General features: G+C 36.6%; 2 protein-coding genes across 10 annotated transcripts in view; one reads left to right on the top strand and one right to left on the bottom strand.

Annotated features, from left to right (window-relative positions):
- Positions 1–2,293: 2,293 nt before the first annotated feature.
- LOC309509133 (uncharacterized protein) lies at positions 2,294–13,633 on the top strand. 2 transcript variants are annotated; one of them, XM_082183692.1, is made up of 4 exons: positions 2,294–3,762; positions 5,364–5,423; positions 9,915–10,765; positions 12,461–13,633. In XM_082183692.1, exons 2-4 carry the CDS (start codon positions 5,369–5,371, stop codon positions 12,602–12,604), a joined length of 1,050 nt encoding a protein of 349 aa, XP_082039818.1. In that variant the 5' UTR covers positions 2,294–3,762; positions 5,364–5,368; the 3' UTR covers positions 12,605–13,633. The 2 variants fall into 2 exon arrangements, with proteins under 2 accessions (XP_082039818.1, XP_082039817.1); XM_082183691.1 differs by having other exon boundaries at positions 5,359–5,423.
- The window catches only part of plppr5b (phospholipid phosphatase related 5b), a 55,250-nt gene continuing 41,902 nt past the window's right edge, over positions 11,892–25,239 (bottom strand). For 2 of the 8 annotated variants that reach the window (XM_082183693.1, XM_082183694.1), the window contains 2 exons: positions 21,725–21,859; positions 11,892–16,554 (listed from right to left, as the gene is read on the bottom strand). In XM_082183693.1, coding sequence (XP_082039819.1) covers positions 16,525–16,554; positions 21,725–21,859 — 165 coding nt within the window. In that variant the 3' untranslated portion in view covers positions 11,892–16,524. Of the gene's footprint in view, positions 16,555–19,549; positions 21,563–21,724; positions 21,860–25,239 lie in introns of those variants that run through there. The other 6 variants (XR_014209804.1, XR_014209801.1, XR_014209802.1 and 3 more) reach the window with 6 other exon arrangements.

Raw genomic sequence — 25,239 nt, 5'->3', positions numbered from 1 at the left:
GATGTTTTGTGGTGTGTGTTTTTGTTCTCTCTCAAGAGAAAGTGAGCAAACAGAGCGTCATGTTGGATCCTAAACTAGGTTACAATCACAGCTTGATCACATGAAACATTAAAAAGCTCTTTATATAATAAACCCAATATCGATCGATCTATGTCAGTACTGTTTCCTTCACTGCTTTTACAGTCCTGCGGCAAAATAAGATAAATGTCACCCATGTTTGCAGCCCGAATTCAATGTGATAGGATAAAAAGGCAGTGTACCGGGAAATAATGTATTTCAAAAACAAAAGACTCATACCAATAGGTTCTTTTCAGTGAATCAAAATCACACAGCGCGACCAATTTAGCCAGATTGACAAACAAATGACTCTTATGAACTGGTTATTTTTAGTGAACGAAATACATTATAGTGGAATTTGATTCACAAACAAATGACTCTTATGAACTGGTTCTTTTTAGTGAAAGAAATACATTATAGTGGAATTTGATTCACAAACAAATGACTCTTATGAACTGGTTCTTTTCACTGAAACAAATACATTTAAGTGGAATTTGATTTGTGAACAAATGACTCGTATGAACTGATTCTTTTTAGTCAAACAAATACATTACAGTGGAATTAAAGTAATTTGATTCACTGACAAATGACACTTACCAGTTCTTTTTAGTGAAACAAATACTTCATAGTGGAATTAGTGGAATTTGATTCACGAACAAATGACTCTTATGAACCAGTTATTTTTAGTGAAACAAATACATTATAGTGGAATTAGTGGAATTTGATTCACGAAAAAATGACTCTTTAGAAATGGTTCTTTTTAGCAAAGAAACAAAAAGTATTATTCACAAAGAAATAACTGTGTGTGTGTGTGTGTGTGTGTGTGTGTGTGTGTGTGTGTATCAAACATACAACACAATTTAAGAACAAACTACTCTTATAGACTGGTTGCTCTATACATTTTAAAAAGAACCAATGTAGTACAGGCTACAATTCACAAAGAAATGACTTTTTTGAACAGGTTCTTTTTAGTAAATCAAAGCATACACCGCTACCAATGTAGAATGATTCATAAACAACTGAATCATGTGAACAGATTTGTTTTAATGAATCAAAAGATACAGCGCAACTAGTTGAAGCTGCTGACCTGTTGAATTTGGCCAGCACATCACAGCACTACGTTTGCTTGGCTTTACTTAAAAGTAATTAGCACCTGTGAAAGACCATTTTGAGAGATAAATAAATTATATTTTTGAAATCCAGTCTTTGATGTAAAGCCAGTTCCTTCATCAGATCGCTCTCCTTGGACCACTGAAGTGTGTCCATGTGGACATAAATACTCCAGAAGCCTTGAATGGGAGGAGGAAAACCAAGCCCAGACTCTTCACAATCCAAGAATAGTCAAACACTCTTACCAAAATTGCTCTAAACTGATGTGCCCGCTGAGTTAATCACTATATTGTCTTTGGCAGAGTCTAATACGTTAGTGTCTCCATAGCAATATTAATTTGCAATTTGGTTTGAAAGTAAGTGCACTACGAATGTAAAAGCAAATGAAGTTATTGCTGCGGCGCTTTGCTTTTTCCTGCCATCAGCAGCAGCTGTTCTCTGACTCGAGCATCTGAGCCTGGCTGGCAGAAAGCAGGCCTGCTCTGGGCTTTCCTCATGGAGACTTGGAGAAGGGAAGTACATGAATGCCTGAGTGGCCAGATGGATCAGACAGCCTCAGGGAAGCCCACATTCACCATGCTTCTCTGTTCCTTTCAGTATCCTCCAGCACAAGACTTAATTCAGCACGACCAAAGAGAAACTGCCAGAGAAAGATTTCAAATATTGCCATTTCAAAGCTAAAAAGTGCCTCAGATGTTTCATACAAGCAATTTGAGTGTGATGTTTCATACAAGATTCTACTCATTTTTAAGTCAGTTTAATGTAATTTAAGTTGAAATGACTTAAACATCCAAGTTGATTGTACTTATTTTTTATATATGTTTCTTTTTTTTACAGTGTAGTAGTTTTAGTTTGGTAAGCCTGATTTGTGAACAAATGATTCTTTGGAACCGGTTATTTTTAGTGAAACAAAAACATAATGCATACATGCAATTTTCTTTTATTAAATCCAGACAAGACAGAGGTAATACTTATCGGTTCAAAAAATCGCCCACAAAACCTCGCACAATACAACTTTAACATCATAGGATGTCCTGTTACTTTATCCTCTACAGTAAAAGACCTGGGTGTTATACTCGATTGCAACCTGTCTTTTGAAAATCATATTTCATATGTTACAAAAACAGCCTTTTTCCACCTTTTTTCTGATGCAGAAAAGTTAGTTCATGCATTCATGACCTCGAGACTGGATTACTGTAATGCTTTATTAGCTGGTTGTCCTGCATCCTCAATAAACAAGCTACAGTTAGTCCAAAATGCCGCCGCTAGAGTTCTTACGAGATCAAGAAAATATGATCATATAACACCGATTTTATCATCACTGCATTGGTTACCTATAAAGTTCCGTATTAATTACAAGGTATTGCTACTGACTTATAAAGCCCTAAACGGCTTAGCTCCAGTCTATTTAACGGATCTTCTATCACCCTATAATCCATCGCGCTCTTTAAGATCACTAAATTCAAGGCTTTTGGTCATACCTAGGATATCCAGAACCACCAAAGGAGGGAGAGCATTTTCACATTTGGCTCCAAAACTCTGGAATAGTCTTCCTGATACTGTTCGTTGCTCAGACTCGCTCTCCCAGTTTAAAACTAGATTAAAGTCGCATTTCTTCAGCCAGGCATTCATATAATCCTACAGTTCAAACTACAATCCGTCCTCTAGCTCATAAATGCCAGAGGAGAACTGGCCCCCGACTGAGCCTGGGTTCTCCCAAGGTTTTTTTTTTCTCCATTAGGTCACCTGATGGAGTTTTTCGGTTCCTTGCCACTGTTGCCTTTGGCTTGCTCAGTTGGGGATATTTTGGGGATATTTAATTACATTTTATCAATCAATAAATTCCTCTTGAAACAAACTTTGTTGTATTATTTTAATTTAATACTGTGAAGCTGCTTTGATACAATCTGTATTGTGAAAAGCGCTATACAAATAAACTTGACTTGACATACAAGTACTGCAAGTTATGTAATCAGATTACTTTTTTCAAGTAACTAGTAACGTATCAACATATCTGAGTTACTTTTTTTCAAATAAGTTAGCTACTTTGTTTTCCCATTTACTGACTGAAAGCTCTTCTGTCTCCATGTTGACAGACATCGTGAGTGAGTGCAGAGGTGTTGTGTGAACATGATGGTTATTCTAATCTCGATTAAATGTGAGCAGGCATTTAGTCATCTCACAAAAACAGATTCAGTGTCGATAATGAATAAAATGTGAAATGCAAACTGAGAATATTATGGAAATTTACAATAATTAAATGTTAAATTACACAAATATACTCTCACTTTATTTACCAATGTCTTTGCTGCTGACCTTCGATGATCCAATTCAACCATAGGCTACTAATGACAAGCAGAAATTACTTTAAATAAACATCTCGTTTGTGTTTCTCTGGAAGATCTGCTCAGCCTCATACAGTGTGTCAGCTTGACCAGTTACTGAAGTGTGTCCAAGTTCCTGGTTACTGTTGCGTCTCTTGTGTGTAATTATAGCATTGGGTGTGAACAAGAGCATATCAAAGCTTTCAGAAGAGACCACGAGACAAATATGTGCCAATATGCAGCTCAAGGAAAATAAACAGAAGAAAAAAAGGTACAGTTATTAGTTTGATTTGACTATAATTTTTCCAGCATTTTAAACTTCTTAATTACATAATCTGGTATCTATCTATCTATCTATCTATCTATCTATCTATCTATCTATCTATCTATCTATCTATCTATCTATCTATCTATCTATCTATCTATCTATCTATCTATCTATCTATCAAATTTCTCAAAATGTTGACTATATCACAGAATTCTTTGACTATTTTTTGTTAATTTTTTTAACTTTATTCCACAATAACCAGTTTTATTTTTTACTCTGAAGTGGAAACAGGCTTCATTAGATGTAAACAGCTAAATCTTAAAGTTTCGTTTTCCTTTATCTCTGTTATGGAAGCCTATTTCCACTTAATAATAATAATTGCGACTTTATATCTTCCAGTTTTGACTTAATCTCGCAATGTGAATGTATTCCTTAATTTAAACTTTATCTAATGCAGACCTCTTTTAGTCTCTCTGGGTTGGAAGCATGTGTTGGCTCTCTCAGTACCGCTGTACAATACAATCTACTAGAGGAATTAAGAGTTTCCACACCATCAAAACAAGCCATTTCAGTTTTGTATGCTGCACTGAGCAGGGCTGTAACGGAGAAAATTACTCTACTTTATCTCGCTTGTGCATTACGCTTTCCCAAAAAGTGTGCTTTAGAGGTGTTAGAGGTGGCTTGTGTTGTGCATCGGGCTGATATGAGGTGTCGGTAATGGAAAACAATAGCCGGGAATAGTTATGGACTTCCATGACTCATTGGTCCTGGGCTATCGAGTCATTCTCTATAAGATGAGAGATTTGATGAGCTGCAGGTACATTCACTGCAAATCTGTTAGCATTGTACGCTTGATTCTTTTGACTACTTACTAGCAGGAACTGTTTGCTATAGTAAAGAGCTTCTATTGTTTTGCCTGTTTCCATCACATCAGAAGCAATTCAACACCAGCTATTATGATGAATATAACACACTAGCTGCTGTCTCATAAAAAGTCTCCCGTCAGTCCTTTCTGTGGAAATCAAGTTTCATTTTTGACTCCACTATGGTTCGGTTAGCAAATCTTTGAAATCACATTTAATTGCTAAAATGTAGCGTTTAGTAGCTTGTCAAGAAAATAACTTTGTCTCCAATAAAAGCAGACATTAATGAGATATAAACAAATGTGAATAGTATTTCTGTGATGGGTCGGTGTTAGATGAATTTGATATTATTATACAACAACAATAATAAATGTGTGTATATATATACAGTATATATACTGTATATATGTGTGTGTGTGTATGTGTATATATATATATATATATATATATATATGGAATTTTAATTATATTTAAATTATACAAAAATATAATTTAATAATAATTACAAATATTATGTAATTATAAATAATCCTGCATGTTGTGTCTGTCATAACATTCTTATTTACTCATTTGCAGAAGTTCTGCAATCTCCTCCAAATATGAATTGGTCGAATGTGATTTTTAGAAAAAAAATTCTTCAATCTTTCGATTTTCAAAGAACATAAACACTTTTTAAAGGTGTAATTGGAAAATTCAGGTCTTTTATGCATTTCATTAATCCACAATGTTTCCACAGAACAGGTGAGATGAGGAATCTGTGCTGTGCTTGGGAATGTTCCGATACGGATAGCGGAATCAACGGTAAGCAATCAAACCCATTCATATTCAGGGTATGTTTGCACACGTACTAAAAACAGAAAAGTTTTTTCCTTTGCACTTTTCGCAACAAACCCTGTTCACACAGCTCTGCGAAAATGACTAAAAACACTGTATTATGCATGCCAGGCCAGTAGTTGGCGATGTCACTTTGTAAAGAAACACAGCTCAACACATAATACGCATGTGCATGACGTCACTCAATTATGCACAATTCACAATTATGCCTTTTTGTCGTTTACACGGAGCCTATAACGGTATCGTTTTCAAAAACGTGCACTTTGAAACCCGTTTTAAAAGTTTGCGTTTTCTGGCCCCCAAAACGCTGTTGTTGTGTAATAAAACGTTTTCAGTTTTTAGTAGAAAACGGTGTAATGTAAATGCCCCCTCACTCAGGGGACCTACTAAGTAATGGCTCGCTTCATAATGAATCTGGTTGGTAGGAGTAAAATGCTGCCAAAGAAAAATCAATACACTCTGAAATGGACAGTCCCACAGAGTTCCCTTAAACATGGTTTAGTTCAAGCAGCAGGAGAGGAGATAATAGGCGATGTAGCCGTCTTTTTCTTTTTTTTTTTTTTCTCTGAATGTTTGCAGCCCTGTGAACCTGTGTCTAATTACACTGTTGCTTTCACCTGCTGCTAGGGGAAATTCTCTGTAGGAATCTGGAGGCATCCATTATATGTGGTGCAAACATTTGTCTGCCACAGAGTCTAGCTTTCTACCCAGCATGCCTCAAAATCACCTCGCAGTGTGTATCGAGACTGAAAAGAGCGACTTCCTGCCAATCACTCAGCGTGTAGAGATTTCTCCACACATACAGACATGAGCCCAGATGCGTCATTTGCAAATGTTTTTTTTTTTTTCTGTTTTGACTGGTCATTCATGTTTGTTTGAGCGTTTTACGATTGTTTTGACTGGAGGTGAGGAATCACTTGCTAGGCAGGCATGGGATTTTACAATCAGATACAAACTTAATGTAACTTCATCTGGTAACATTAAAGATGTAATCACATTCACAACAAGAAGAGAATATTTGCAGGATTCCAATGTTTTATGTATAACAAAACAATAGAACAGCTATCAGACACAGTTCACTTTCCTTGCTGAAAGAAAGATCTATCCTAAATGGTCTGATTTTCTGGTTTTAGACTGCGGAAGTTGCGTTAGTCTTCTTCCGTTTCGAACAAGAAGTAGGCGGGACTTAATTTTGTACAATTGGGAATTGATTGGATGGCTGTGATTTGCTATTGGTCGATATCATGTGAGTGACAGGTTGTCCCGCCCTCGTGCCAGTAAACACGTCATCGGAGAAGAGATGTCGCTGCAAGAGGAAGGGGACGTTTTTTTGATTAAAGATTATTAGGGAACGTGAATAAAATTGTGAAACGTGAAATAATAAATTCTGCAATGTTCCATCAAAAACAAGAATTGTACATTTTGATTTCATGGTGACTTTAGGACCAGTATCTTACCCACAGAAATTTCACAGAATTAAATCTGCTCTCTGTTCCACCTGTCCCTATTATTTTAAATTACACAGCATTTCATTTTTTTCTAAGCAACTCTGAAGCAGCCTCATGGCGAATGTCAACAAGGGAACCGTATGAGTCAGGACCGCCACTGACTATTACTGTAGATGCACAAATGACACTTCACTCATAATACTACTCTGGTATTGAGTCATATGTGCTCGAATAATACAATTATGGTAACTGATACCATTACCAACTCAACTCACTGCAATGAACTCTTGAGAAAAAAAAAGAAGCTTTTCTAGTGTTGAACTTTTTTCTTTCAGAGATGAAGTATGCCACTTTAATGGTAGCATTGGGCCTTATTTACTGATACTCACATATTGCTTATTTAAGCATGCAGAAAAGTTCCAACGCAACAGGTGCGTATGCAAAGAAACCTCTCACTGTCATCGTTCATCATTGTTGGTGAATCCAGGTTATTTTAAATGAGGCCGGGTGTGTCTGCAACTAGTAATTTGCATAAAATACACCCATGCCAATGACATGTCAATTCATGATTGTGTTTTGGAGCTTATCAGTTGCAAGCTGTGTACAGGATGCAATTTTTTTTGTTAATTGTTACTCAGAAATAATGAATCGCTTCTGTTTTACTTACTTGTAGACAAGTTATTCAAATTCTAATAATATTTCTCCAAATAAATAAATCGGCTTAAATTACTAAGGTTGGGTGGTTTTTTTAATGTGTGGTTTTAGTTCAAATAATTGTTTTTGCGCAAATTAACTTGACTTATTAATAAATCATGATTTGTGTGGGAAAACATTCTAGCTGACAAGGAAAATCAAAGCTTTGAATAGTGCATATCTTTGATATTTTTCCAAACTCCAGAATTTGGCATCTTCTAAAAATGTTGTGAAAAACATTCATATTGCATATTATGTGGATGTCTCACAGGAGAAAATATCAGCCAGATGTTGTTTACTCCAGTCTCATTAGACATACAAGTCTACGATCATAGTAAAAATTTGATTTCTTTTTATTAAAAAAAAGCTATGGCATGAAACAAAGACGGAATATGTAAGATTCTGCCTTATTTCTTGCTTTCAAACTGAGGTTTTTGTAGTGAATGCCACAGAAGAACCATTTTTGGTTCTTATAAGCCTCTGATAAGCCTTTTTTTTCTTATAGTGTGAAGAAGATAAAATAACCTTTTGTGTAATGGAAAGGTTCTATGGATGTTAAAGGTTCTTTATGGAACCAGATGTCAATAAAGAACCTTTATTTTTAATCATGTTCAAGCAGCAGAACCTGATTTCACCAAGTACAACACACTCTTGGATCAACAACTTTGTTGATCCTGAAACAACATTCCAATCAACCAATCAGATTTGAGGGACAAGTTTACAGTTTGTCAAGTTTAGGCTTACAACCAGGGTTAGGTGCTTCAACATCAGTGTTATTCACTTATGTCCCTCTTATTTTAGGGATAAGTTATGGGTAGGGTTAGGGGTAGGTGGTTAAGATTACATTTTAGTTAGTGGTCTAAGATTATGGACCTCAGTATATCTCTCCCTGCTCGCCAGAAGTTAGATGTTGAACACATATGAATTTAAACCCTTCACCACTCACCTTCTCTGAAGCAAACGGTGAGTCATGCTGAGTCCCACAGCGTCGGAGCAGCTTTCTGAAAGATGGCCGTAGAGTGGGACATCGATCAGAGCCGGGCCACGCCGGGCTCAGACCTGACATTTAAAAACTGGACCTGTGATTAATCATCGACCTAACAGGGCTCAGACTTCACAGCATTTGTAATGCAGCCCCGTGGACATCCAAACACCCAAGACAGTGGGAGTGTTTAACACTTATGTCATAGACATAACCATGTTAAACAATAATGGTTATATTTACCCAAATGCCCTGTAAGGATGCGTTCTTGTTCTCAAAGCAGACATAACATTACATTTTCTCATGGCAGGTATGGAATTAATATGCAGTTTAGATTCGGCCTTAAACCAGCTAATCAGGGTTTATAGGATTACTTAAAAATTACCGGCAGGCGTGTTGCAGTTGGTAATAGATCATCGAAATAGCCTTTCTAGTCATCCTTTTGTTGGAGCATTTGCAACATAAGTTCAAAAAGTGGTAGTGTGTTAATTTGCACCTATATACAATTGAAGTAGCAATGAAGAATAGTAATAAAGCTTTCCAGAAAACTCTACTTATTTGGCTCTTTCATGAGGACACAGCATTTTGTGACCAAACTACATTTCCCATCATTATCTGTGGCAGCACAGGAACAAAAATAGTGCATTCAAATCCATCTGGGAAGTTCGTATTCATGAGTTGAGAAGTTGTAATCATGATGTCAGATAAAATCAAATCTTTGGATTTATAATATGGTAATAGGTGACAATTTAAAATGCATTAAAAGCAGACATATGCCAAACTGAGGTTTTGTTCAGCGGATGCAACATTGAATACATTGTTCCAAAACACACACACACACACACACACACACACACACACACACACACACACACACAAACCATCCCAGTTTGGGATGAGTAAGATTAATTTTAAAAAATGATTACTTTCAAATAATGGCTGTTATTTTATCATGGTTTCCACAAAATATTAAGCAGCACAACTGATTTAAACATTGATAATAATAATAAATGTTTCGTAATAAGCATATTAGAATGATCTCTGAAGGATCATGTGACACTGAAGACTGGAGTAATGATGCTGGAAATTCAGCTTTGCATCAAATGAATGAATTACATTATCCAAATAAAAAGTTCACTTAAATTTTAGTAATATTTCACATTATTACTGTTTTTATTGTATTTTTTTCATTACTTAAATGCAGCCTTGGTGAGCATTAGAGACTTCTTTCCAAAACATTTAAAGATCTTATCAACCCCAAACTTTTGAATATTTGTATATTTTTGTACACTCATTTTCCCCCACTCATTTTCCCCCACACTTTTTTTTTAACAGATAAACATGCATTTCATCGATACCGGGAGACTAAACAGAAGGTTAGGCACAAATGCAGTTACTTGGATGAGAAGAACTTCATTTTGTCCCCTCATTTATTTGCTCAGCCCAGGTCGTGTGTATCTGGAGCAAATGATGCATCGGATGGAGCAAACTCAAGATGGAAAGCATCACAAATCACTCGTGTCCCTGCTAAATCTGCCAACCTGAATGTGAACATTACCAGTGAGAGATCAAGTGCACCAGACCCGAGCTGTGTACCCATAAATCCCAGTGTATCTAGTGATTCAAAGACCCAGAGACAAAATATTGCCAGTGAGAACTCAATGCAAGTACATATCGTAGAGGTAAGCAGGATCCTGCCAATGATAGAGTGGATTCCGGAAACGTCTCATGAGGAAATGACGGTGGAAACCAAAGCCTGGCGGTGCGACGGATTTGTCGCGGCAAACCATGAAACAAGGAGTCCTGAGGCTTTTCGGAAAGAGGAATCTAGACAAAACCTGGAATGGACACATAGGCGCCTAGCTAAGGTGGCACACCTCGGGTCATCACTGCCCGCCAATGGCCTGCCAACCGCAGCCAGACACAGGGTGGTGATCCGGAGAGTGGCACGAGTGAGAGGTTACAGAGGGACTCAGATACAGGGCAGCCATGGGGAACGGAAGCTCCAACCGTTACCGAATCACAAAGACCTGTACAATATCTACAGTCTGTCAGCACTACAAAATCAGTATGAATGTCTCTGTAGTCCTTTCCAACCACGATTGAGACACAGTCCAGTGGGAGACGCCGCACAGAACACTGACAGGAAACTGGAAGTACATCGGAGGTTTTCTGATGCAATTGGGGTAAGATTGATTTGGAAGCTTGGTTCCACCATGGAATACAAACATTTTCCTCACCAATTCTGAGTTTATATCTCACAATTCAGACTTTTTCTCACAATTCTGAGGAGAAAAGTCAGAATTGCTAGATGTTACCTGGTAACGAATTGTGAGATGTAAAGGTGCGTTCATGCCATTTTGTAATTATTGTATAAGATTGCGATGTTTACGTTACGTAAACTGGGAATTTTCTGAGAGCTCCCACTTTTATCACGTGACCTCTGTACCACCTGACCACTGCAAATTCATGTTGTCATTGATAGATTTGCCATAAAAAGGCACAATTCCAAGTCCAAGAACAGCTTAGAGAACATCACGTTGTCATTTCGTAATTATGACATGCCATGAAAGTAGCATAAACTCATAGGTCTGAGGAAAAAAAGTTTATACAAGTTTATAACTTGCAAGGTATACTCAATTTTTTTTTTTTAAATCTGAATTATGAGATGTTATTTTTCATTCCGTGACAGAAACAAGCTTCCATTAGTTGTTCTAAAACAAAAAGATAGGCTATATTTTTTGGGTCTAAAAGGCAAGACCATTTGTTTTCTGTCCACTTCTTTCTCAGTCACGTCAGTTGATCAATGTCCTGACTCGAACACCTCGTCTTTAAAGCACAAAGGCCAAATTTTCCAATTGTGCGAACTGAATGAAAACCGAAACAATGTGACACAATAAGGCTGCTTGTTCACACTGGGAAACCTGCCGTGCGGATTGATTGTTTGAAAGATATCGACCCGTTTCGTGGTAAACAGAAACGAATGATTTTGTTACGCAATCAGCCTCTATTTGATTCCAGATGAATGTTGGGACATGGACTTGTGGCTATTGTTAGTTGCAAAGTATTACAGGAGCAATATAGACTCTAAAAATGAAGCGCTTGTGTTGTAGTATTGGTTTTTGGAGGGCATGCTAAACTTTAGTAATATGGTTAAAAAAGCATCAGTGCCTGACAATGAAAACTCAATGCCTCCATTATAGAATTGAATTATGAATTACAATTACATTACCTTAAACAGTATAGCCTAAATAGCTATTTGGAAATTGTTTATTATTTTCCCATGGCTAAATTTGGAATAAGTTTGGAAATTTAAGCAGCAGAGCTTTTAAGCATTTTTTACTTTCTTTAGAATAACTTGCACTAACAAAACAAGTACAAATAGACCAGGAACACATATCAAGAAAGCAATTTTGATTTCATATTGAGTTTAAACAACCTGATGAACTTCAAATAAGAACTACTGAACCATAAAGTAACAAAGCAAGTAGCCTAAATTCCCCAGTCATGCCAAATGAACCTTTATTAGTGTGATTTTCATGCCCTGCTTTATTATAATGCTAAAACATTTTTCGCATTAGATTTACCTTTAAAATAAGCTCTCAAAAGATAAAAGACTTTCCTGAGCCCATGTGGCGTGTTTCACGGCAGTTCGCCAATGGTTTCAGGAGAGCAGTCAGACTGGAGATATAAAAAAGGAGGGAATCTCAGTGCAGGAGAATGTGTTTCCCTTCGGAAAAGAATCAATCCTTGTGATGTGGGGAGGGAGGAGAGAGAAAGAGATGTTCCCTTTAACCCTGTTGAGTGACAGTAATAAATGTGGGCTGGTGAAAACGCTCCATCTTTTCTGATTGCTTGTTTGTCTGTTTGTTGCTTCACAGGACATTCGGTATCAGTCAGGATGGCCGAAGAACACCGAATCCCCTCCACACCACGTCACTTTCTCTCATATTTTACAGGTTCTCCAGAGCAAACCAGGCAATTTTTCAGAGGTCAGGGGCCAGCGATCCCACAGGGCTCTTTAAACGCTTCTGAGAGCGTTTAATATAAGACGTCCTTTGCTTTATAGTCCGTACACATCAGTGAAGTGCTGGCCAAAGAAAAACACCACAGGCTTTAGAATATATTTTTTTAGTCAAACTTTAATTTTCATCGTCTCTACAGTGTAAAAGGTCATGAATTCACGGATTCACGTTGATTTTGTGGTAAATCCATTCTAGAGTATCCAAATAAACCATTTAGGAATGATTTTGGAAGTGGGATGGGAGAAGAAAATATAGAAAAATTGAGGTTGAAAACATCTTTTAACAACCAAAACGTCTGCACAAGCTATAAAACATATAGAACATAAAATAAATACAAAAACATCCATTTGTATACAGTAAACCAGTGTGATACCACAGCTAAGATCAAAGAATGTCAATGATAAATACAGTACAATATGTACTTACAGTATGCCATCGTACACCCACAAACCCCCAGCCACACATACATGTACAGCACAAACATAAGAAAATAAACATCGATAATCTCTGACAAAAATTACAGTCATGTGCATTTACACTGTACACACCATGTTTCATTTTAATACTGATGCAGGCGCTGATCGCTTTCATTTACAATTTATGCATTTTTAAGTGCAGCTATCCCAGACTTCTGTTTAGTGCTTTAGGAATAATATACCATTTATCACACCAATATATTATATATGTATATATAATCATAAAAATTAAAAATACATACCATTTGAGGGGAAGCCAAATAGGAATTTTCTAATGAGATAAGGAGAAACACATTATTGCTCTTTTAAGGATCGGTCACATCAGCAGGACAAGGGGAACCATATATTTAATCAAGAACCAAAGGAATCTTCTGGGTTACTTTATGGGCTTGTGAGACCATAATCCGGACCTGTGGATAACATATACCGCCGTTGAAAAGTTTGGGGTTTGTACGTTTATTTTATGTATTTCATGCACACCAAGGCTACATTTATTTGTTCAAAAATACAGTAAAACAGTGATATTGTGAAATATTATTACAATTGAAATTAACTTTTTTTTAATAATATTTTTTATACATTTATATGAACTGTTATTATTTAATATTTTATTAGATATAATTTATTCCTGTGATGCAAAGATGAATTTTCAGCATCATTACTCCAGTCTTTAGTGTCACATGATCCTTCAGAAATCATTCTAATATGCTGATTTGATGCTCAAGAAATTATTATTACTAATGTTGGAAACAGTTATGCCGCGTTTTGTGGAAACCGTGATAAAAAAATAAATTTTTTGTTCAAAATGACTTGAAACCATTTATTTGTAACAGAAATCTTTTGTAACATTATAAATGTTTTTATTGTCACTTTTAAACAATTTAATTCATCCTTGCTGAATAAAAGTTTTTTATAATAAAATAAAAATCTGACCCCAAACTTATGAACGGTAGTGTCGATTACCACACAGAATAATTTCAAAAAGTAAAGGTGTAGTTTGCAGGACTCTTGCTCCTCAATTTACACTGTAAGTATATTACTGTAAATAGTTCACAGTGTACAGTGTAAATTGAGGAGCAAGTGTCCTGCAAACTACACCCACAGTACTTACTTCAGAAACAACCAGTTCCTCAACCCTAAAAAAAGTACATCCCACCTCAAAAAAGGTTCTAAGACAACTTTACAGCTCAAACAGCACATATTTACTGAAAAATGTGTAGGCGTAACCAATAATGAGCTAAACATTTCTGCTTCAGCCCACATTCTTACTAGGCCTCCATTTTAAGTGTATTACTTGTGTAAACTGAAGGACAACTTGAATAAGTGGTCATTAACAGCATTAAACCGATGCTAGATGTAGACATTAATCTAAAGATAACCCAGAATATTCCTTTAAACGGCACCAACACATGACTGAAACACAGGGCCAGAGATCTGAAATATAAGTTAGCGAAGAACTGCATCTTTTCTAAATAAAATAACGCAAGTGACTAATTTATATCCACAACTTTACACATGAGGTATCATGGTTTGGTTTTTAAAGATCACAGGAGAAAAGGTGGCTTTCTGAATTATTATTTCCTTAACATTTACAATATCGTTCATCTATGAAAGGTTTGATGGCCATTAAAACAGTGTGAAACAAATGCCTATGCGAGTATCATTATGTCAAGCACTGGTTAAATGGACCGACTCATTATTCTAGTGAGATGGCTGATGATTGTCTTAGCAGATGATCAGTCTTTCACAGCTGGGTGATTACGGTTTGCACACAGCTTCACTGTGAATGTCCATTGGCCACTGGGTAAAGTTGATAATATACTTGGCTCTAACCAATGGATCTGGAACTGCTTTTTTTGCTGCTAGTACAGTAGGTGAGTACTTGAGTTTATCTGAGCTTTGGTATTCTTTTAATGTGAGCTTTCAACTGGTATTTTTAGCTTATTTTCTGCCTTATTTTTGTGGACACAGTGTATTTACGCATGTATGGAAGCAAAATTCTGCCTCAGAGTAAAAAATAAAATAGGTAATTATCAAGAATAAAATCAGATTGTGAGATATAAAATCACAATTAAGAGAAATTAAGACGCAATTAGTTAAGTTGCAATTAAGAGAAATAAACTCATATTGTTATATATAAAATCACAATTATGAGTAAAAGTTGCAATTGTGATGTACAGTAGTCACAATTTGACAAAAAAGTTGTGAGATATAAAGTCGCAATTACGAGGAATAGTCACAGTTGTGAAATATAATGTTGCAATTAAAAGAAATAGTCAGATATTAAAATCCCAATTATGAGATATAAAGCTGTAGTTGTGAGATAAAGTCACAATTTGAGAAAAGTCGCAATTACGTGAAATAAAGTCGCAATTGTGAGATATAAAATCACAATTATAACAAATAAATTTGCAATTGTGAGATTTAGTCATTTTTGGTGAAAAAAGTCTCAATTCAAAAAAATTAAGTCGCAATTGTGAGATATTAAGTTGCAATTAAGAGAAATAAATTCATATTGTAAGATATAAAATCAAAATTATTATTAAAAGTTGCAATTGTGACAATTTGAAAAAAAAGTTTTGAGATATTAAAATCGCAATTAGGAGAAATAAGATATAATGTTGCAATTAGGAGAAATAGTCACAACTGTGAGATATTAAAATCACAATTATGAGATAATTAATGATTTGCCGCGTGGCACCTTCGTACTCGTGCCAGTATATGGCCAGTATAAACCAGGCTTTAGGGTTACTTATATCTGTTGAGGGACCATCAAAATAAAGTGTTTTCAGATAGTAAGTCTACTATTACTCTAATGAAAGTTAGTTGACATGTAGTTCAAAGTTACTTTAAAGTCTGTCAAAATAGAGTGTTACCAAAGGTCACATTGTGAAATATAGTGTCACAATTCCAAGAAATAAAGTCACAATTACCTTTTTTTACTCTGAGGCAGAAACAGGCTTCCATATGTTTTCACTCATCCAATGCAAGCTCTAAAAAGAAACAAATTCATATAGGAATAAACACTTTCTGGAATATAAGCAGACGAAGAAAACACACATATCCACAAATACAAGTCCATTTTTAATTCCACAGGTAGGTATTCGCATCAACCTGCCATAAATCCCATAAACACAGACACACACGCTCTCCATATACGTGAGCAATATTCTGATATTCTGAGCTCTAGAGCTTGGTCTGCAATAAAGCCAACGGAGCCAGTCTGGGAAATGTGAAGTGTGAAGCTTCAGTCATTAGTTGCGTGATGGTAATACTTATTAGTAGACAGGACCAAGATTTCCACACACACAAAGCAAGGGCAGAGCGATCCAAAACGACACCATAGAGAATATGACCACTGCGTTAGCGTTGAGCCGTGACTATCGGGACTGGACGGTAAACAGCGTGGATGTCCAGTGTGTCTGCCACACCGCCGACTCAAGGTCACGTGATCTCAGCGAAGGCGATGTGATTCTGTTGACAGAGTTAGACAGAAGGAGGGACGTCAGCAAAAACTTGAGGACATCAAACGCATCAAATCTACTTTGCAAGAGGACAGACTCTTTTAGATGCAAACCGTTTCCACACAAGGTTTGAGGAAATAGACATTTACAATTTTCACACAAGTGTGACTAGTAGCTAAGTACACTGCAAAAACATCTGTCTTGTTTTCCAATAAGAATTGTTACATTTATGTTTACAAAAATATTTGTCAATGGGGTAAGAAAAATAAACTAAAATAAAAATGTTTATGTATATTAAAGGGTTAGTTCACCCAAAAATGAAAATTCTGTCAGTAATTACTCACCCTCATGTTGTTCCAACCCCGTAAGACTTCCGTTCATCTTCGGAACACAAATTAAGATATTTTTGATGAAATCTGACAGCTGGATCACTTCTCCATAGGCTTCTAAGGGACTGAAACTTGCTGGCCCAGAAAAGTTATTAAAGAGATCGTTAATATAGTCCAAGTGACTCCAGTGGCTCAATCTTAAGTTTATCAAGCGACGAGAATACTTTTTGTGCGCAAAAAAACCCAAAAATAACGACTTTATTCCACTATTCATTTCATTCTCTCTGGGCCTCGAGTTGGTTCACGTAGTGTTTTTGCGCAGCTCGTCTGTGTTACACGTCACCACGTAGGCTCACTATTGGCCGACGCTGGTCATGTGTGTAATGCCTGTCACGTACAACACTGACACGCTGCGCAAAAACACTACGTGAACCAACTCGAGGCCCAGAGAGAATTAAATGAATAGTGGAATAAAGTCGTTATTTTTGGGGGGTTTTGCGCACAAAAAGTATTCTCGTCGCTTGATAAACTTAAGATTGAGCCACTGGAGTCACTTGGACTATATTAACGATCTCTTTAATAACTTTTCTGGGCCAGCAAGTTTCAGTCCCTTAGAAGCCTATGGAGAAGTGATCCAGCTGTCAGATTTCATCAAAAATATCTTAATTTGTGTTCCGAAGATGAACGAATGTCTTACGGGGTTGGAACAACATGAGGGTGAGTAATTACTGACAGAATTTTCATTTTTGGGTGAACTAACCCTTTAATAAATATTATTAATAAACTAATTGTATAAGTTCTAAAAACATTGGAGAAGCAATTTCACTTCGTAAAGATGTTTAGACATTTTTACTGGAAAACAAGAAAAAAAAATATTGAAAGAGAAGAAAAATAGAAAGTGTTACTTTTTCACGTTACTTTTAAAGAAAAATGCACTACTGTTCAAATGTTTGGGGTCTGTAAAATATTTAAATGTTTTTGAAAGACGTTTCTTATGCTCACTAAGGCTGCATTTATTTGATTAAAAATAAAAAGCTGTATTTCCAGCATCATTACTCAAGTCTTCAGTGTCACATCATCCTTCAAAAATCTTTCTAATATGCTAATTTGCTGCTCAAGAAATATTTCTTATTATTATCAATATTGAAAACAGTTGTGCTGTTCAATATTGTTGTGGATTTTTTCACAATAGAGAGCCTAAGTCCGCTCCGCTTCCGGCTCATGGGACCTTATTTCGGAAAAAATATGTATGGTAGTCAATGGCGAGAGACAACTTATCTTTTTATTCCGTCTGAACTGTGCCCTGAATTACACATATGATGTTTGTCAATTTAAAAGATAATTATGAAAGTCAAGAAAGTCGCAGTTTGTCATAAAACAGAAGAGTAACATTTAGTTTTATGTGAAAATAACTCAATGAACTACATCTCTCGTCTCGCACTATGTACGTATGTGTGCAGTCTGGTACAAAACACTCAGGCATGACGGCGTAACGTTACGATTATAACATAAGACTATAGAAAAAATGACAGACGTTAGCTTCAGTAAAGTTAGCTTCATTCATTGAGAGAAAAGGTATGACGTCACATGTGCGCCTTTTGGGTTTGTAGTCTTTGTAATTACGTATTTTCACAGTCTTATACCTCAACAGTTTTACATCAAACTGCGACTTTCCTGACTTTAAAATGTATCTTTTAAATTGACAAACATCATATGTGTAATTCAGGGCACAATTCAAAGGAGATCAAAATATTTGTTGTCTTTCGCCACTGACTACCATACAATATTTTTCCGAAATAAGGTCCCATGGTGGTCAACCGGAAGGGGAGGGACTTAGCAGGCTCTCTATTCTTTGATGAACATAACATTCAAAAGAACAGCAACTATTTGAAATAGAAATCTTTTGTAACATTATATAAATGTTTACTGTCACTTTTTGTCTATTTAATTCATTCTTGCTGATTAAAAATATAAATTTCTTAAAAAAAAAATAAAAAAAAAACGGTTACACTTTATTTTGACGGTCCACTTTAGACATTCTACTAACTACAAGTAACTTTGCAACTTCATGTCAACTAACTCTCATTAGAGTATTAGTAGACTGTTAGGTTAGGGTTAGGGTTCAGGTTTGAATAAGTTGTAGTTGCAAAGTTACTGTCAACAGTAAAATGTCTGTTGAGAGACCATTCAAATAAAGTGTCCCCAGATATAAGCAGACAGTCTACTAATAGCTACTGCTAGCTAACATGTAGTTGCAAAGTTCCTTATAGTTGGTAGAAATTCCATCAAGTGGACCATCAAAATAAAGTGTTACCAAAAATTTTACTGACCCCAAACTTTTGAATGGTAGTGTATTTTGATTTTGTTTTAACACGCACAGAAATTTTACTGAAGGCAAATTATGTTGATACAGTAATCGCATTATACTAAAAAATATAAACCTGGTTTGCCAGCAGACCCGTGTACGGTTCCTTGTTGACCATCAAAATTCAGTAATCAGGTTTCACACAAACAAAACAAACCAAGCTTAGGTCCAAACCAAATGTAGTCAACCAAGTTAAAAATGTCTGATATGAGCACCCGTGTGTAGGTTGTATATATATATATATATATATATATATATATATATATATATATATATATATATATATATATATATATATATAGCTCTGCTTGGGCCAAAATATCTCTGTATTCTTTTATTGGTTTTACATGCAGCTGAAGTTCCTGCATGAGGCTGACCACAAGGACCTGGTGACAGCAAACACTAATGGTTCTGTTTAACCTTATGCTACCAGTTTGTGTGCCCAATCTGAAAGAAAATGAGTCCTGAGAACCAGAAGACAGATCGTTTCAGTCAGAACTGATGGGGCCTATGACTCCAGTTTAAACTCTATTCTGAAACGCAATGTTCTGTTTCTCTCTGTTCTCATCAGAGATTCAGGAAACATGACGAACGATCACAGAAAAGCGCCCCGCAGGTCATATCGCTGATATATACACTGTGACCTCGGCAGAGAATGCGGGGTGGATTTTCCCAAGCATATTATTTCTAGCTTCCAGTCATATTTGCCGTGATCCCGAAGTCTCTGTGATTTGAAGAGACAAAACAGAGATGTGGATTTTCCTCGCCTTGTCCTCCCACTTTCAACAGCATTATGGTTTCTGACAGCAATCTGTCTGGGGGATATTTCAGCAGAAAGCAAAGTGAAATTGTCGGTTTTCCATCCATTCCAGAAACCTCACAGGGCATTATTGCATCCAAACCTTATCTACATGGATCGACTGATATCACAAATAATTATTTTCAATTGGCACCATTGACTAAAGAAGAAACAGAAGATTAGCATTTTTATTGGCCGAAAGTGCCCTCAATATCCTACACATTCATTCTCTGCATTTCAATAAACCATCTGTGAACCGACATTGTTCCCAAATGGTTCGTTGCAGCTGAATAAGCAAACAAGAACATTTAATCCCTTATATTCTGCCAAGAGAAATCAAAACAGCAATCTGGGATTAAATTATTCTCTCATTTGCTTACGTGCAAGATGCATAAAGAAACGTTTAAAGGGCCATAGTTGCAGTTTAATTACAGTCTTTCGGATCTCAGCGGTGGCCTGTGGCATAATTAAAAGCTGAACACGAAATCTGACTCTCTGCCATGGGGGATAACGGCTGCTAGGGTGCTAAATGCAGACTCAGGAATGAAGGTTTTTAAAGTCTCTGAGGGCTTAGTAGTTTCGATTTCTATTCGAGGTGCGGAATTGCTAAGAGTTTTTAGGTCACTCAACTCAAACACCAACACCAGGTTTCAGATCAGGTTTTTAAAGGTATTTTTGGAGCACCATCTATGAAAGAAACCGAACTGTAAGCAACTGTGCGTGCGAGGAATCCTTATTAGATTAGAAAAAGCTTCAAATGACATGACTCTCAGGTATATTGCAAAAAAAGTCTTGCGGTGAGTATCAATTGAATTTTCCCAATGTACAAACAAAGAAGCCCTTATCCTTTAACAAAATCATCTATTAAAATTATATCTTTCAGCTAATAAATGTGTTTTTCATACATTTCAGAACCAAACACACTGAACACACATTCAGTTCATGGGTGTTCATACAATAACTTCAAGGGCTGAAAAAAAGAAGCTTAATTTAACTGGGAAACAGAAAAAGGACGTGCAAAGAGACTCACTATTAACTAGTTGCTTATTAGTTTGCAAATTACCAGCATATAGGCTGTTTATTAGTACTTTCTAAGCACAAATGAATGCCTTATTCTGCATGACCATATTCTAAATCCCTTAATCCAACATCTACATATAATGTATATACATATACATTTAAGTTCAGAACAAGATCAGATGCAACCCCAAAGACTGAACTGCAAAGGACTTGAAAACATGCAGCCGGAGATGCCAACGCTCTGGGTACACTGTAATTAGGTACAGGTAATTGTTCTGTTTATTTGAAATGAACATGATTGGGTTTTAACTGGGATTTAATGACGTGTCGTTGTACTCCAGAGGTTTGGCAGCCTGAGCTCCTCACACAGGTGCGCATACGTTTATTGCCTTGTGTTCTGCAGGTGTCTGAAGCGGCTGCTTTTGCCTGTGATCCAGCTAAAGAAACTCAGGAGACGGTCTTTCAGAGTGTGGGACTCCTCATCATCCATTCTCAGTTCTGTCACCTGAGGGACAGGAGCGCATGGATACACATCTTGTTGATACGAGTGCTCAAACTGACACAATTGGGACCCTTGAGAGCTGATTCAACACTGCACACAGGCCATGTACCGTGTGTCAGTTCATTTGACAGCATCCACATATTTCAGCTGTGCTTTTGTCATTACCTGTGAGGCGATGTACTTCTCCAACGGACTCTCAACCCTGGGCGAGCTGATCATTGGATTGTCACTTAGGTTGTCCTGTGGGGGATCATCATTCAGCAGATGTTTGCCTTTGAAGTTATGGACCACACACACCACCTGAAAACATAAAAAATGCAACTAAATTAACAGAGATTTTAAGTTGACTTAATAAATAAATATGACAGTCTACAATATGTAACTTTGAAAGGAACACCTGCATGAGTGCCAGTGTACAATGAAAGAAAGATGGAATTCTAAAATATTGTAACAAGCAAAATATGAATTAGGTGAAAGCAGGGGTGATTGTAAGGATTCGTGCCATTGTTGATTGTGATGAAGCTCTGGAATACAGCGTCAACACAAGACAGCTGCACTTTCAATGGAGCAGACAGCATAAAAGCACACACACTTAATACAAAGCCACTGTGTAGCGCACAGTCAGGGACAATCTAGTGTCACAGTGAGAAGAGAGAAGAAAGAAATAATAGTAATTTTGTTGGCAGTCATGTGAGAGTCCTCGACCCATAAAGAGGAACTTAGCAACTTCTCTTCCCACTCAGATAGATAGATAGATAGATAGATAGATAGATAGATTAGATAGATTAGATAGATTAGATAGATAGACAGACACGTAAGAGCTTTATAGTGAAGCTTTACATAAACCCTCACTGTGTGTTTTGCTTGCACAGCTTGCTGTATATATTTCTTCAATCTAAATGTGTATGTTGCTGAGCATCTGCTTTTCCGACTTCTGTGCAAAAGCTGTTGATGATATTAATAAAAAGCTCCAACACAGCAGCCAAGGGCCAAAGTAGGTCACATATTCTGTTGGTAGTTTATATTCTGCTGTCACATATGCAGCTTCAGGATCTCCAGCTAAACAGAGCGTGTTTGAATCACTAACCCATCATGGTACAAATGAGGCTGATATCTTGTAGAGTGGGCTCCTAACGTGACTAGAAAGCTTAGCACAAGCAATTTCAATAATTGGAGCGTGTCAGCTAATCACATGATTCTTTGTGCATTTCCTCCCAACAAAACGGCAGCTAAATGTTTTCATAAATCGCGATCTTAGTCGCCGGAGAGGATCCATAGTGGCCTTGCAGCAGTGTTTGTTCAGCGCCAACACTGCCTATTCCCAGACATATTAATAGCTGAAGTCAATCAAATAATAATTAAAGAGCTCAGTTTGACAGTTCATTACAAGAGAAATCTCTGTGAGACCACTCAGGAATACTTTTCTTTATCTTGACAGAGACTGAAATGAAGTTAGACAAGGGTTATGAAATGTTTTTCAACTTTTTAATTCACTCTCTGATCGTTAAAGAGGGAAATCTTTCGACAGAGAGTTTTTGTGACAAAATCTTCACATGAAATGACACCAAAGCTTTGATAATGGTAAATCATAGCTCTCTAAAAAGTTCCTTTGTGGCTGTGTGGTATGTCAGACACTAAACAGTCTTTGTGGCTCATAGCTTCTGGGCTTGGGATCAGAGAGATGCTTTCATCTATTCTTTCAGGACATTACCTTAAATCAGGCCTTATTGGGCTGGAGGCTGTCATAAAGAAAACACATTAGAATGCTTAAATATTAATCACAAGCAGTGGACTCTCTCATTAGCAGAGCTTGCTAAGACAAACATCACCACTACTATTGCTCATACTCCGAGTTACGAGTTTATTTAAATCTCTAGACCCAAGTATTACAAGACTAGTGAAACATCTTGCAACATCTGAAAAGCAACTTGTTCTGAGCATGAAAATTGTGTGCACTACCGTTCAAAAGCTTGGGGTCGGTAAGATTTTTAAATGTTTTTTTAGTCTCTCATGCTTACCCAGAAATCAAAAATCCCATATAAACAGCAATATTGTGAAATATTCTAACAATTTATTCCATTACTCCAGTCTTCAGTATCACATGATCATTCAGAAATCATTCTAATATGCTGATTTGGAGCTCAGGAAACATTTATTATTACTATCAGTATCAATGTATTGTTGTGCTGCTTAATATTTTTGTGAAAGGGTTTTTTTCAGGGTTCTTTAATGAATAGAACGTTCAAAAGAATATTATTTATTTATAAAATATAACTATTTTGTAACATTATAAATGCCTGTACTGTCACTTTTGATCAATGTTATGCATCCTTGCTGAATAAAAGTATTAAAATGACTGACCCCACACTCTTGAACGGCAGTGTAAACACATTTGCTGTCTCAAGACATCAGTTTTTTCTTACTTTTGTCTGGAACTTTAATCAATTCACTGTGGCAAGCCAACCTAATCAGCAGCTAGCATGAAAAAAAAATCCCATTCCGGTGCCATTCTACTTGCATGTGCCAAGAATTGGTCCTTCCAGATGTTTCAGCACGCTCAGGATGGTTGAGAGAGCTTGGGATTTGGTACATTACATGCTGAATTTTCCACATGTGAAGTAAAATTTCATGGACTTCCTTTCAGGCTACCTTTTTATCCCAAAATATGGCATTTTTTTCTAGACCAAATAACATGATCCAAGTCTTTAGAGAAACAAAATATGCACTTGCAGTTTAATTCGTTACATTGATATAGTGCTTTTCTCTGCACTCAAAGCGCTTTACATAGAAGAGGGGAATCTCCAGAAACCACCACCAAATGTGCAGCATCCACCTGGATGATGCAACGGCAGCCATATTGCGCCAGAACGCCCACCACAAACCAGTTTAGCAACAAAAAAAAAAAGAGTCATTGTGCTAGATTGTAGTGCTCTAAAACCCATGGAATCTTTAAGGGGTTGGACTCAAGAGGACACAAACGCGTTAGCATTTGCTCTAAGCTACCGTGCCCTGAGAGGAAACCTGTATCATGATGTGCCCAGATGTGGGTGGAGGAACGAGGGTGAAATCCATCTTCCTACATTTGGCAGCTCTACACAACACAATTGGCTTCAAAGCAAAAAGAGGCCTAGAGCAGAGGGTCTGCAACAGGGCTGCATGTTGGCAGAAGCTTAGCTGGCCCTCTATAATGTCAGTATGTGAGCGGTTCTTCTACTTAGCTTCCCACCAGTCAACATTATCCTTTCTCTATCCTGTTATCCTTGCTAAATGAGCTATATGTAATTTGCTCTGGACTTCTGCCACTCAACTCCATGCTTGTCACTTGTGTTAGTTTACCAAAAAATTAAAATTCAGTCATCAATTACTCACCCTCATAGTTTGCTAGTTATAAAACTACTGAATGGGCTTTACAAGTCTTACATGAGAAGGATTCCCACACATTTTGAACAGTGAGTTTCTATAGATTTTGTATTTAATTATGATTACTAAATAAAAAAATATATACTGTATTCATAAAATGCAATTTCTAGCAGATTACTTTGTTCACAATATGTTAGCTAAATACACACACACACACACACACACACACACACACACACACACACACACACACACACACACACACACAACTCAAGTGTTGCTGTTGTTAACTAATTGGCTGTTAACTATAACAAACTATT

Source organism: Leuciscus leuciscus, assembly GCF_965113295.1.
Source record: "Leuciscus leuciscus genome assembly, chromosome: 11".
Classification (NCBI taxonomy): Eukaryota; Metazoa; Chordata; class Actinopteri; order Cypriniformes; family Leuciscidae; genus Leuciscus; species Leuciscus leuciscus.
Note: the sequence above shows the minus strand (reverse complement) of the source record. Positions and strands in the feature narration are given on the sequence as shown.